Source organism: Emys orbicularis, chromosome 1, assembly GCF_028017835.1.
Source record: "Emys orbicularis isolate rEmyOrb1 chromosome 1, rEmyOrb1.hap1, whole genome shotgun sequence".
Taxonomy (NCBI): domain Eukaryota; kingdom Metazoa; phylum Chordata; order Testudines; family Emydidae; genus Emys; species Emys orbicularis.
This window is the reverse complement of record NC_088683.1, coordinates 73,134,605-73,149,813: the sequence shown is the minus strand read 5'-3', so window position 1 is coordinate 73,149,813 and position 15,209 is coordinate 73,134,605. Positions and strand designations below refer to the sequence as shown.

The following is a 15,209-nucleotide window of genomic DNA, read 5'->3' as shown; positions in this document are numbered from 1 at the left end:
TCAGCCGCTCCAGATGGTGTTGCTAGGCAGCGCGAGACCCAAGCTGGCCGCCGTCCGACTCCCGAGGCGGTAGTTGCTAAGCCTGCGCGCGCCACGCGGCCCGGCACGCAGGCTGGGGGGACTACAAGCCCCAGCATGCAGCGCGACTGGCCCAGCCGCAGGATTGTAGTGACCACGCTTCGGGGGGGAGGGGCCCAGACCGCGCGGAGCGTCCGTTCGTGCGTGGGGTGAGAGGTCACAGCGGTGACGGCAACATGGCGGCCCCCAGGAAAGCAGAGAGCGGCCAGGTGGCTCCGGCGTCCAAGGACCGGAGCAAAAAGAAAGCAGGTAAAGGGGAGCCTCGCGTCGGGATCCGAGCGGGAGTCGTGTGTGGCGGAGCGGTTAGACGGCTCGGCCTGGGCTCCGCGCGCCGGCCTAGGACCCCTCCGCGCGCATCCGCGGGGGGCGCGTTGCTGCTGCCGCCGCCTCGTTCTGGGGGCCTGCGCGCGTGCTCGCCCCTCTGGGCTGCGGGGAGGGCTGTGCTCGCGCTCATCCCTGTGTGGGGGGAAGGGTGAGCACGCGGCCTGCTGTAAGGCAGTTGGTGCGGTTGGGGTGAGCTGCACGTGGAGACCTGAAAACTAACACTCCCACCCCAGGATGTGCAGCCAGGATCCACTGCCTGAGCCAGCCCAGCTCCCCGTCCCCTGCCGGGCTAGCCCTGCCCCCCCCCCTCCCCACCCCCCCGCAACATGCACACCTGGCCCGTGCTGCTCGGGGACCTGTCCTGAGCATCAGCGGTGAGATGCCGTGTGTTGTGCCCTGCACGTGGGCTGCAGGCAGAGAGTCAATGGGCGGGAACAATACAGTAGACGCTTAGTAGCAACATTTCGGTGCTCTTTTGCTATGTTGCTCCTAAGCGGCTGACCAAAGCCGTATGAAGAGTTACGGGTGTTTCACCTTGGCGGGTGTGGGAACCCCAAGTTTTGGGCGGAATGGGGCAGGGGAGCCCCTAGTCGGCAAACGGGCTGAGTGAGCCCAGCTGCTGAGGATGCTCCTTCTGGCAGCTTCATGCTCCACCCTGGCAAGGGATGGATGGCTGGGGACGGCACTGTGTGCAGCCTGCAATGGGGGGGAGAGGGAAAGGGGTGGCTCCTAGCATGGACAGTAGAGAGGCCCCACAGGGTAGTGGCCTGGGGAGGGGGGGGTCACCTGGCCCCCCACTGCAAAACAGTACACCCACATGCTGCCACTGGCAACTGAAATGGAGGGGACAGCTCAGTGCACAGGGGTCCCTGATACTCCCCACCGCAATATAGCAACCCTCTGCTGCTCACAAGCCCCACATGCTGGGGAAGGGAGCAGGAAACCTTCCAGCTGTGTTTGTGCTCCTCTGATCCCAGTTCCCTGTCTCTCCCCCCCTCCCCTCCCCCCAATTCCTCTCTTTCAGACCTTCCCGCCTACACATGCTCTCCATGGAGGTTCTGTCAGGCAGGGCAAGTGGGCAGGGCAGTGTGCCTGGAGCTGTGCTGAAGGGCCAGGGTGAGGAGGGGAGTGGAAAGATGCAGTTTGGGGGGGTAACTCCTCTACATGCCTCCACATCTCCCCCCTGGATGTGACATCACAATGTCACAAATGTTGGTCTTATGCGCCGGTTATGTTGCTATTACCAACTGGACAATTCACAGTAGGGAAAGTGTTTCCAGGGGAAATGTTGCTTGTAAGCAATGGTTGCTCTTACAAGGTGTTAGTACAAACAAGTGTCTACTCTACATCCGTTTGGGGCAAGTGTAAGCCAGAGTCACAGTGGCACTACACTTCTGTAGTCATGCCAGGAATGGGACATGACATAGAATGAGTGTGCACAGGGATTTACCAGTAGTGGGTGTGGTAATGATACAGGGCTATAACTGGTCCAGGGTGGGTGGCTAGTAGGGATGCTCAGTGTACGGTGGGCATGGATGGCTTCCTGTTTCTGTTTTTTCCCCCCCAAAATAATAAACAGAATAAAATCAAAATTTGCATCTGAATCCCTTCACCCCAGTTGCTTCTCACGCAGACATCCCCAGATAACATTTATAATGACTGACCCTTGTCCGGGGTCAGGCCCCAGGGGTGTATCGCAGACCATGTCTACACTTACGCAGACTGTGTTTACATTTATCTCTACATATGTAGCTCCAGATAGGGTTTCCAGATGTACTAACTGGAGACCAAAAGTCCAGTTACTGCGGGGGGGGGAGGGTGTGCCAGGTCATGAACCCATGCCAGCCCTGCTCAGCCAGGGCAACCTCCCCCCAGAGCAATGGTTCAGCTGGTGGGAGAGGAAGGGAGGTGGAGAGCAGCGAGCAATGTAGGGAGGGGAGAGGAGTGAGCAGAAGGCAGAGCAGGGGTGTGGCCTTGGTGAAGGGGCAAGGCCTTGGGGGAGAGGTGGGATGGGGGGGGCTGATTTTCAAAAATTAGAAAGTTGGGAATCCTAGCTACACACTGCAGTGAAAGGCTCTGGCGGGGGGAAGCAGTGCTGCCTCTCCCCTACCAGAGCCTTTCACTGTGGTGGGTAAAGGCTCTGGCAGCAAGGAGGTGATAGGATACTACACAGATAAGAATAGCAGTGTAGACATGTGATGCACTGATGGGGCATGTAGAGAGCCGTGTAGGGTACATACACTGAGGGTTCAGGCATACAGGGCATTCTACTTGCTGAAGCTGTGCCTCACCATCTCCCCTGCCATTTATACCCATGCTAGCTGGGTGTGCTGTGTCTGTATTCTACACACCACTGTAAGTATAGATATACCTTCAGATCATATCTGACACCAATAGTTGGTTACAGAGAAAGGAAGCAGGGTGGGGACATGGAGACTAATGGATTTTCTGTCTTTCAAATACTTCCTTGTTACTTGTAAGCAAATAATACCAAGAATTTCAGACATAAATGGGCCAAGAATTATCCAGTCCTCTGTAAACTAAATGTTAGAGGTGAAGGGCTGTCTTTAATTATTTTGAATTACTGTCTGCTTTCTGCTTTTCTCCCTCATTTATACCAATTTCCCACTCCCACTGGGGTGGTCATCTTTGCCAAACATTTGGGAATACAGTTTGTTTTAAAACACTACACTAAATAAAGGCCTAGTTTTGCAGACTTAGGGCAGGTCTATACTAGAAGCGCTACATTGGCATAGTTGCAGTGTGTCTGGTGAAGACGTTCTATGCCGTTCTACATCAGCACAGTTACTCCACCCCTGTGAGAGGCAGAAGCTATGTCAGTGGGAGAGCGTCTCCTGCTGACATAGCGCAAGTGTGGACAGCACATACGTCTCTGTAACTTGCGTCGCTCAGGGAGATTTCTTTTGCAACCCCCCAAGCGACACAAATTAGATCGACTTAAGTAGTAGTGTAGACCTACCTTTCGTCACATACATAATATTTAGCAATGCGAGTGTTCTCATTGCCATCACCGATAACACTGCTCTACAGCCAAAATGCTTCTGAAATAAATGTAGTCAAACTTTACTAATTCTGAGTCACTGAGAACGAAAATGATGCTTAAAATTGTTGATTGGCTCTAGTTTTCAAGATATGCTATTGGGTCAGTATATATGACCCTTGACTTGGGAATGGCGGAGGATAAGTGAGTTATAAAGGGAAGGGATCTCAATTTAAACCAGAAATGACTAAAATACATCTTTGACTGGATCTATGAATAAATCTATGACTGGGTTTGGACAGTACTTGCTTTTTAGGCAAAACAATGAATGATGCAATCTGACGCTAGTATTGCGTCATACATGATATGAATTGCATCATGTTATTCCTAGAAGTCATGGATGATGCAATCATAACGAAGCTTACATCACTCTGCTGAACAAATTGCCCGATATCAGCTCTAGAAATCATACAGTGACGTGCTCTCTTATTTGTCAGTGTTTGATTTTGCAAAGGGACACATTTCTGTTTAGCCAAAGTGAGCAGAGATGCCTCGTACTTGTGTGAACAGTGCAGATAACTTCTGCTATGTTTGTGGTGAAGTGACTTTTGCATCACAAAAGCGCAGTATAACCACTATGGTTAAGAAAGCCTATCACCTTTATTTTGGCTGCAAAATTGGAGATCAGGACAAGAGGTGGGCCCCACACATATGCTGCAACACTTGTGCAACAAATCTTCGTCAGTGGTTGAACAGGAAAAGGAAATCTATGCCTTTTGCAGTGCCAATGATTTGGAGAGAGCCAACAGATCATACCAGCAATTGTTACTTCTGCATGGTGCCTCCAGTTGGGAAAGGTGTGTCAAAGAAGAAAAAGTGGACTGTGCATTATCCAAACATTCCATCAGCTATACGCCCAGTACCCCACGGAGAAGGACTGCCGGTTCCTGATGCACCAGAATCATTCTCACTTTAGTCAGACGAGGAAGAGGATGAAACTTCTGGTCCTGAACCATCAATGTCACAGGACCCAAATTTTCTCCCATCCTCCTCCTCTGAACCACACCTCATAACACAAGGTGAACTGAATGACCTTGTCAGGGATTTGGAACTAGCCAAGAGTAAAGCAGAGCTGTTGGGCTCCAGACTACAGCAGTGGAATCTCCTGGCAGGTGATGTTAGGGTTTCCATGTTCCGTGACCGTCAAAAGGATCTTGTCCCATTCTTCTTCATGGAAGGTGATCTTGTAGCCTGCAACAACATCGATGGTGTGATGGCAGCCCTCAACATCGTTCATGATCCAGATGAGTGGAGACTGTTCATTGATTCATCGAAGACGAGTCTTAAAGCTGTTTTACTGCATAATGGCAATGTTTTGCCATCAATTCCAGTTGGTCATGCAGTCCATATGAAGGAAACCTATGACAACATGAAACAACTTTTGAGGTGCATAAACTATGACCAACATCAGTGGCAGCTTTGTGGCCATTTGAAGGTCGTTGCTCTCTTGCTTGGTCTGCAGACTGGAGACACAAAGTACTGCTGTTTTCTCTGCGAATGGGATAGTCGTGCAAGAGATTCCCACTACATCAAGAAAGATTGCCCACTCCGACAATCATTGGAGCCTGGGAGGAAAAGTGTTCAGCATCCACCACTTGTTGAATCAAGGAAGGTTTTGTTACCACCCTTTCACATCAAGCTGGGTCTGATGAAGAACTTTGTCAAGGCCATTGACAAAACACAAGCAGCTTTCAAGTACCTCCGTGGAAAATTTCCAAGGTTAAGTGAAGCTAAGATAAAGGAAGGTGTCTTTGTTGGTCCTCAGATTCGTGAACTTCTTCAAGATGATGCATTTGACCATGCACTGCGTGGCAAGGAAAAGACGGCATGGAAAGCCTTCCAGTTAGTGGCAATCAATTTTCTCGGAAACAACAAGGCAGACAACTACAGATTGTTGGTGGAAAACCTCCTCAAGGCATACAAAAGCCTTGGTTGCAACATGTCACTAAAGATACATTTTTTGCACTCTCATCTAGATTTTTTTCCACCGAACTGCGGAGCAGTGAGCGACGAGCACGGCGAGCGATTTCACCAGGACATTGCAACAATGGAGAAACGCTATCAGGGCAAATGGAGCCCATCAATGCTTGCAGACTATTGCTGGACAGTGACAAGAAATGCTCCATTTAATGAATACAAGAGACAAGCCAAGAAGCGCCGAGTAGACACTGAATAGGACTAAAGTATGTACATAATAGTTTTTTGCCTTTTGTTTCATAATAAATTTTATTTATATAACCCTTTGGCTGATTTTTAAAGTGTTACATAAACAGGACAGGTGAAATATTATCATGTAAAGCAACCATAAACACATGAAAAGACCTAGGTTTACAATTTATGATTAAAACTCTACTATCTACACAATATACATAGACATAAAATGTAAAAACTTAAATATCTTAGAAACAGTAGCCAATCAGTGGTTTTAATTGTCATATTTGAATTCAGCACATCAAAATACATAATAAATAGCACATTTTATCTCTGAAGCAGCCGACTTCTCAAAAATTGTAGACCAGTGTAACAGGTTTGATTGCTAGAGTTCTATTGCACCAATTGCTCCAGTTATGAGGAACTTTTGACAATGTTGGTATGAATTATTTTGTAACATTAAAGTGAGGTGCTTAAAGGCAGATTGTCCTTTCCACCTGCCTCTCTAAACCACTCAGGAGCGGCGCCAGGGTTTTTGGCGCCCTAGGCAGGGGTCATTCTGCGCTCCCGGTCATCATCGGCAATTCTGCGGCGGGGGGGGGCCTTCCGCGCTCCCGGTCTTCGGGGCATTTCGGCGGCGGGTCCCGGAGCGAGTGAAGGACCCGCCGCAGAATTGCCGCCGAAGACCCGGAGAGCGGAAGGACCCCCTGCCGCCGAATTGCTGCCAAGGGCGGCAAAATGCCGCCCCCCCCAAATCCTGGTGCCCTAGGCGACCGCCTAGGTCGCCTAAATGGAAGCGCCGGCCCTGAAACCACTCCAGATAATAAAGAAATGTTAAGTTACTCAGTTTGAACAACACACTAAATAATTTTATTGTGGATTCCCACTCCTCAGAGCTCGCCCTAATGACTAAATAAAAATTAGCCCACAAATGTCTGTCACCAAATCTTATTTTCTTGTTTTCTGCACAGAAAAATGTCTAATAACTACACACTGTCATTAAACTTGTCTGCCTGGTAATCATTTGTTTTTATTATAATATCTGTTAAGCAGAACAAACAGACTACCAAAGATTGAAGCCTCTCTTATCCATAGGTCTTCATTGCCGCTGACCTTCCTTATCTGCTCCTTGAATAAATAGAGGAATTTAAGCTCCTCCTTTAATATTCTTGTACATCTACAGCTACTCTTGATTTCAGAGGGAGTTGTTGATACTCAGCACGCCCCAAAAATCAGACCCACCCACCCCAAGATTTAGGACTGTTAATCTAGTTCCTTTTGTAATCATTAAATGGGAAAAAAACTAGTCGTTGCAGGGAAAAGCACTCTAAATCAAGTGATTTTTTTTATTTGTAACAGTAGATGAGTCAGAACTTCTCACTGTTCCTGATGGATGGAAAGAACCAGCCTTTACAAGAGAAGATAATCCTAGAGGGCTTCTGGAAGAAAGCAGCTTTGCAACTCTGTTTCCGAAATACAGAGAAGCTTACTTGAAAGAATGTTGGCCATTGGTGCAGAAAGCCTTGAATGAACATGTATGAATAATTCCTAGATATATATGAAATAAACTTATTTTATGCCATTTCAAAGATTTATTACACATAATGTTAATTATTTAAAGCAAAATCATACAGGAAAATACACTACTTTCACAATATTTTAAGTATATATTTCTTAATATATTCATATTTTAAGAATTTAGAATGGAATTCTGCACTCTTATTTTAATGTATTAAGTTGACAGTCAGTTTAGAAATCAAACCTGCACCCAGCATAAAAATAGTAATGTTTTCTTCTGACAATTGACTACGTGTGATTGACCATTATTTTTAATTTCTTTATAAATATTGCAGCATGTGAATGCGACGTTGGACTTAATTGAAGGTAGTATAACTGTCACCACAACTAAGAAGACTTTTGATCCATATGTGATCATCAGGGCAAGAGACTTAATAAAGCTTTTAGCAAGAAGTGTTCCATTTGAACAGGTTTGTAGCTAAAGCCACTAATTTATATCAACTATTTAGTATTTCGATTTTATCTATATTAAATTATGTTAATTTTACATTCCTATTTTTAAAGAAGTTTATGATTTTCAAATAAAGTCAGTTGTGGAGAATAAAATATAATTTTCAAAAGAAAAGTACATCTGGGAATACTGAAACTGTGTTTAAATCAGAGTGTTCAGTTGACTTTCATTTAGTAATAAGTGATGAATTTGTGCTCACAATGACATAGTGCTGGTGGTAGTGCTGATTGCCTATATGTTTGCTCTTCTCTTTTATTTCTAACATAGCTTTGATTTTCCTTTTTAGGCAGTACGCATCCTTCAGGATGACACTGCGTGTGACATCATTAAAATAGGGTCTCTAGTGAGAAACAGAGAGAGATTTATAAAAAGAAGACAAAGACTCATTGGGCCAAAAGGATCCACTCTGAAGGTACATCTTACAAATGTAATAATCAAGATCTTAATTGTGTGAAGTTGTTTATCTAAGCACCAATTTATACTTATTTATTCCCTTTTTTGTGTAGGCTCTGGAACTGTTAACAAACTGTTATATCATGGTTCAGGGGAACACTGTTTCAGCTCTGGGACCTTTTAATGGGCTAAAAGAGGTGAGAGAGAGAACTCACTAGTTTTTTTAATAGACCCCTACCACCAGCCCTGCCCCACCCCACCCCATCCCACCACAACCCCCACTAACCTTCCAGCTAGGATCCAGCTCCTACCCACCCCCAGCAGCTAGCTAGCACGTAGCTACTTCCGAGACAACTCCTCATCCCAACAACCTGAGCATTCTTTAAACCCTCCAGCACCCACCCACTTACCAACCAACCCAAGCATCCCTAGATAGCCTCCATCTGACCTACCCCAGTACTCACCCGCCTTCCATGTGCTATCCCTGCCATTACTTGGGGCACAGAGTGTTTAACCATCAGGTGAAGTTGATAGTTATATTCAAATTATTTTTTGGCATGCACATTAACTCGTTGAATAATTTGCATGACTGTCGCATGTGGATCTGCACTCAACTTGACCCCTTCCTGCTTTTAGCGGTCTGATCGCAGGAAAGGTAAGTGGGTCAACCTACATCAAACACAGTAGGGGCAGAAACAATGCAGAAATACATGAGTTTCATGAGGATGGAAATATTGCTCTGAGACATTTGCTTATCAAGCTGACCAACACCGTCTCATTGTTTCCTTGTATTTCCCTGTCTTTCTGTCTGCATCCATCTATTGTCTCTTACTTAGAGTGTGAGCTCCTTGGGGCCATCCTTTTGTTCTGTGTTCAGCACCTAGCCCAGTGCGCTCCTGGTCCGTGGCAGGGGCTGCTAGGTGCTACAGTAATACAAACGATGATAATAAATATAAAGGTATATGAGTACCAGTATTTTTCAGAGTCAGTGAAACTGGTTTCACTGTCAGATTGAGTGCTGTTTTGAGTTGCGAGCTCTGCAGGAGAATGTTATAAGCAGTTGTTTCCACTGGAATTATAACACCATTCGTGGAAACCTTTCTGTTGATTGTGGGTATTGTAAACCATTTGTTTGATAAAAATCTAAATGTGGTGGTAAATTGTGCCTTTTTAAAATTGAAGATATCACTTAAAAAATTAAAAATCATATTTCTATCTGAAACTTTTTTACTTTTGTTATGGGGAACTACTAAGTATTTAGTTTTAAGATAAGTAATTCAAAAAGGTTTAGAGAAAAATATTTCTCTAAAGTTCCACTTGTGCAAAGGAGTTTGAAGAAATCATTGTATATTTAGGACTTTCATTTACGATAATTTAGAATATTGATTGTGTTTTCCCTTCCCCTTGCTTTTTTTTAAACCTAGGTTAGAAAAGTGGTCCTGGACACTATGAAGAATATTCATCCCATATATAACATAAAGGTGGGTGTGGTCCGGTATATTATATTAAGGCTAGTACATTACTGTGCATTTTGTAAGGGGTTGCATCTTTGTCTATTTTTCTGTATTAAGGTATGTTCCTTGTCACAAGGCACCTTAATTGATACAGCTTTTTATAAATTAAGTATTCCTGTGATACTTTATTTTGAGGGTTTCTCCTATAATGAAATTTTTTAAAGAAACATTTGTAGTATATTGCTTTGAATATACTTCTGTGTATTAGGGTACACAATCAGTGTAATCATAACAGTACCTGACAAAGCACCAAAGGAAAAGTGCATATTCGTCTGTGTGTCTCCATGATTAGCAGCTTGATACTCATTAATATTATATCAAGGCGGCTTCCCTGGTACTGTTAATGTCTCTGAGCCCCTGTAGAACGAACTCCTTGAGACATACACTTCTGCCTCAATATAACGCTGTCCTCGGGAGCCAAAAAATCTTACCGCGTTATACGTGAAACCGCGTTATATCGAACTTGTTTTGATCCGCCGGAGTGCGCAGCCCCGCCCACCCAGAGCACTGCTTTACTGTGTTATATCAGAATTCATGTTATATCGGGGTAGAGGTGTAATTACCTCGCATGTTTGACTGCTCCTGCTTAAACCACCGAATTTCCTTGTGAGTGTAGGTGATTCGCCTATGTATTTAAATATCTGAACTTAGGAAGTATGTCAATTTTATGTTTTAAATAATATTTCTTTTTAATATTTTGAAATGATTAAAGACTCTCATGATTAAACGGGAGCTGTCAAAGGACCCTGAACTAAGAACACAAAGTTGGGAACGATTTTTGCCTCAGTTCAAACACAAGAACTTGAACAAACGCAAGGAGCCAAAGAAGAAAAATGTTAAGAAGGAGTACACGCCTTTCCCACCTCCGCAACCAGAAAGCCAGGTCAGTCTAAGCCTTGTATAATTCGACAGGAAAGATAAAAGGTCCTGAAATCTTGCTCGTAACTAATTGGGAACATTAATCAGTTGATGCCGGATGCTTCCTCAGTATCAGTCTCTAACACACAAATGTGTTTTTTACAGGTTGATAAAGAATTGGCAAGTGGTGAATACTTCTTGAAAGAAAGCCAGAAGAAACGAAAGAGGGTGGAAGAGATAAAGGTAAGGTAGTTCTGATTTGTTTCAGCCTTCAGCAAAAAGAAAATGGGTTTGTTTTTTTGGTCAGTACAGTTCTCATTTTGTCTGATGTGACTGGTAAGTCAAGTGTTTGACCTTTTTTTTTTTTTTTTTTTGTATTTTAGGCAAAACAAGCAGAAGCCATTAGTAGGAGACAAGAGGAAAGAAATAAAGCTTTTATCCCTCCCAAGGAAAAGCTAGTTGTAAAACCTAGAAAAGGTAATGTTTGTTTCCTGTCTCTAGAATCCTTTCTACTGTTTTTTTTTTTTTTTTAAAGCTACTTTCCTTTGGTTGGTGGCTATTTAGCCAACCGAGGTATATGGAGCATTAAGTATGAAATTCACCTTGTGGGTGAGGAGGTTCAGTGCAAGGCCCCCTCACTATTTAAATCCATCAGTGGAGCTGCATGGGGCAACGGAATAGATGAAGCAGCCTACAGCAGTGCTGCCTTTGAATGTTTAGTGTAACAAAGTGTCGACTGTAGAGAGTGACATTGGGAGAAAAGCTAGCGAGGACCTACTGGATCATCAGGCATGCAGAAGGTGTGTTTGCTACTTCAGTCTGTGCGCTAGAATAGGAGCTATGAAGGTCTGCTGATTTTTCCACTTTAACAGTTTCTTTAAATTAAAAGAAAAGATGAGCTTGCTAATCATACTTGGTTGATGATTGAAACATAAAGACACCACTTAGAGCAGGGGTGGGCAAACTTTTTGGCCTGAGGGCCACATCCGAGTTCCAAAACGGAATGGAGGGCCGGGTAGGGAAGGCTGCAGCCTGGCTCCTGCCCCCTGACTGCCCCCCTCAGAACTCCTGGCCCATCCAACCCCCCCTGCTCCTTGTCCCCTGACTGCCCCCTTCCGGGACCCCCGCCCCTAACCGCCCCCCCGGGACCCCACCCCCTATCGGAATGCGGCCCTGCGAACATGGGTGGAGGACTCAGGAGGAGCAGGGGCAGCCTGCTTTCTCCTTCAAAGTTCTGCTTCTCTCCAGCCGGCTGTGCGGCCACCTGGTGCTCCTTCTGAGTCCTCCGCCCATGTTCGCAGTGTTCCCGCCACCTCCACTGCCCGCCTGCTCCCCTGCCCCCGCAGTGCAGCCCGTCCCCCCCTCCCCATGGGGGGTGTGCTGGTGCTGAGCTGCCCGAGTGCCCGGCCCAGGGGCCCCCTGTTGGGGGGCCCCGTGCCAGGGCACCCTGTGTTCACTGGTAAATCTGCCCCTGAGCCACGCCGCCCGGCCGGAGCCAGCCACGCCGCCGCGCTGCCGGCACGGCGAGCGGGAACAGCAGGGGAGGGGCTGGGAGCTAGCCTCCCTGGCTAGGAGCTCAAGGGCAGGGCAGGGAAAAAATTGAGATGCTGAAAAAGTATCCCATCCTGAATTGGAACTAAAGGTCACACTCTAACATTTTTTGCAAATAGACAATCTGGAAAAAAAAATTTGGTTGATATCAATCGAAATGTTTGTTTCAATATTTTTGAAACTTTTACATTTCAACCTTCTTTATTTTTAACATTTTACTACGACTTAATTTGCTAAACAAAAAGTTGTTTTTGACTGAAAATCAGAATTTTTCACTTAGAAAATGTTGAAATGGGACACTTTTGGCAACTTTGAAACTTTTTTCAACAAAAAATGTAGAAACAAGAAATTCATCAAAACCAACCCTTTTGCACAAACAGTTTAGGTTTTGACAAATGGGTATTTTTCTCATGAAAAAAGATTTTGTCAAATAATTCTCTACCAGCTCTACTTTTACCTACTGGGTATACTTAATGTAAATCTCTCAGCCTTCCAAAATAAATTACAAAAACATTTTTGAAGTTAAAGAGAAGAACTGAGATCCAAAAATGTCAGCTCAATCCTATGCTCAAGTAGGAAGTAGCTTATGTGAGATAAGAACACTTGATCCTATCTCATGATTTCTGCCCAAGAGAGAGGCAGGCGCAGGAAATCCCACGGTTCTGGTTTATATGTGGTATTAAAACCCTTTTATTAAAATCACTGCTTGCACAGGCCACTGGCTGGGGAAGACAAAAACACACATGCCAACCTGCCATCCCCCCATCTCTTTCTTTCTGTGTTCATTGTTAGACACAGCTCATTGTGTATAAACATGGAATCATTTTGTAGACTGTTTCCAGTAGATACTGGAAAAAAATTAAGAGGGATGTTTCTCATATTTGTATGTTGTTTTTTATTGTGTAGCTTCTACTGAAACAAAAATTGATATTGAAGCAATCAAGGAAAAGGTGAAGAAAGCAAAGAAAAAGAAGCTGGGAGCACTTCCAGTGGAAGAAGTTAAATTAAAAATTGCAGCAGATGAAAAGAAAAAGAAGAAGAAGAAATGATTTGCCAGCTGGAACACTTGCATTTCTTTTACACTTGCAAAGGAACTGTTTTCGTACTTTGAAGATTTAAGACTTGGGGTTATCAGCGTTGCTATACTGCCAGTGAACACTGATGAAAAGATTCAAAAACACGTTTGTGACAAAGAGAATATGTTGGGGATTTATGGACCTAAATAAGCAGTGTAAAATCTTTGGAGCTTGAAAAGAAAATCATTTGGTATCCTCCGTCACATCATAAACAACTGAAAAGGTACAATAGTATCTTTTCACCATTCACATCATATGTGTGAGAGCGATTAGGAGTTTTAAACCTTACATGAAGGTTTTCAGTATTGCATAATACAAAAAGCAAGTTGGGGAAGGGGGGTTGGTACACAATGCTAAACATCAGGCCATAAGAATTTGACAGGAATATGTTAGGGGAAGAGGATTGTTTTGGGTTTTTTTGAAGAAACGTTTCTCTAACAGACTGGCACTGTATAACAAGCTTCAGATATGGAGATGTTAAATCTGATAACTTTTGTAAAAGCAACCAGTTGTATTTTTATATATTATATGTCATTCTGTTTATCAGAGCTAATATTTATTTTTCATACGTGTGGTGTGTATTTCTTAACTATTTGTCTTCCACACATTATAACGTGACTGCAATGTATGTGGCATTGTTTCCATGTAGAGTACGCAGGTACCTATCATAAGACACTTGTTTAATTTCTTCAGTTTCTGGAAGCAGATTTGAAACAAACTAAGCATTATAAGAATGCAAATTTCAGTGCGTGACACTGACATTTTATACCCTAACTCTGGGCCAAGGGAATAAAATACTGAAGGAGAAGTAACTGCTTGAGAAACATACTAATAAAAAAAATAGGTGGCCTGGATGATGGTCTATCATCCAGCGCTGGCCATATGTGATTATTTATTTATAAAATGGCATTAGGAAACAAGGTTTAACCAATACAAATAAGTCAGAAAAGGAGTGGTGATGTGGAGGTACTTTTTACATTTTCAAGTTGCATATAAAGTTGAAATTAAAAAATTTAAACTTCACTCACTAAGGCTAAGTCTACACTAGAAACTTGCCAGTGTAGTAATGCTGACTAGGGGTGTGGGTTTTCTTTTTTTTTCTCAACACAAGTATACTGTCAAAAGTCCGAGTGTAGTTACAGCTATATGATGGCATACAATCGTTTTGCTGGTATAGCTTATTTTACTGGTATAAGCAGGGTCTATGCTAGGTGGGTTTGTCGGGCTAGCCGCCCTGGCAAATTGTTTCTATTGTAGACCTAGCCTAAGTGTAGGCCCTATAATGAGCTCTGTGCAAGTGGATTGCTTCCATAGAATGGCCCTACTTTGATTTCAACTGGCAAGCCCACATGGAACTCAATAATAGAAGTACTTATGTATATGTATATATTTCTCCATTAAAAATAAAGAATTTTGGAACAATTATTAAGCTGATCAAAGTTGAACAAGGATATGGCAGTATCAAAGCAGTGCGTAACTAAAATTTAGTTTTTACCCTTACTAATTAACTCGTGAAAATTATTGGTTACCATTTAATTTATTTTTCTTAAGAGTAGCATACCTACATCATGCAACATATGGTGACACCAACAGAACTGCCCTTTATTAAGTCTCAATTCTTAATTTAACTTTCCGAGTGAGTAGGTGTGACTGGTTTCTTCGAGGACCTGATGACTCAGAGGGAATATCTAAAAACCTTAGAAAATCTTAATGTGGAGATTAAACTGATCAGATGACTTGATCAGACTGAACTTGAAGGTTGTTAAAGGGAATGAGGCATGATGCAGAGATTTGCCCTTTGGAGTTCATTGTAAGATAAGTACCTAATTTTTTGAGCCCTAGTTGTAGAGGGTTATTGTAAAAGGTTCGGACCGGGGCTCAACCCTCCAGGACAGGAGGGGAGCCACACCGACTCCCTACTCACGGAATAAACAGTCAGTTAGCTCAGGGTTCAGGCCCTCTGGTGCAGGGCCGAGCAAGCAAGCAGTTCAGTAGCTCAGGCCCTCTGGGACAGGGGCTGAGCAGGCAAACAGTTCAGTAGCTCAGGCCCTCTGGAGCAGGGGCTGAGCAGGCAAACAGTTCAGTAGCTCAGGCCCTCTGGAGCAGGGGCTGAGCAGGCAAACAGGTAAGGGGCTCAGGTTCCTACCTGACCGTTGGGTGAGGGGGAAGCCTGC

At 44.2% G+C, this 15,209-nt stretch overlaps 1 protein-coding gene across 1 annotated transcript; it reads left to right on the top strand.

Moving 5' to 3' along the window:
• Positions 1-235: 235 nt before the first annotated feature.
• On the top strand, positions 236-13,586 carry KRR1 (KRR1 small subunit processome component homolog). The gene is made up of 10 exons (XM_065412728.1): positions 236-327; positions 6,974-7,149; positions 7,468-7,602; positions 7,930-8,055; positions 8,150-8,233; positions 9,461-9,517; positions 10,263-10,433; positions 10,574-10,651; positions 10,792-10,885; positions 12,866-13,586. The coding sequence occupies exons 1-10, from the start codon at positions 255-257 to the stop codon at positions 13,006-13,008; spliced, it is 1,137 nt and encodes a 378-aa protein (XP_065268800.1). The 5' UTR covers positions 236-254; the 3' UTR covers positions 13,009-13,586.
• The last annotated feature ends 1,623 nt before the right edge of the window (positions 13,587-15,209 follow it).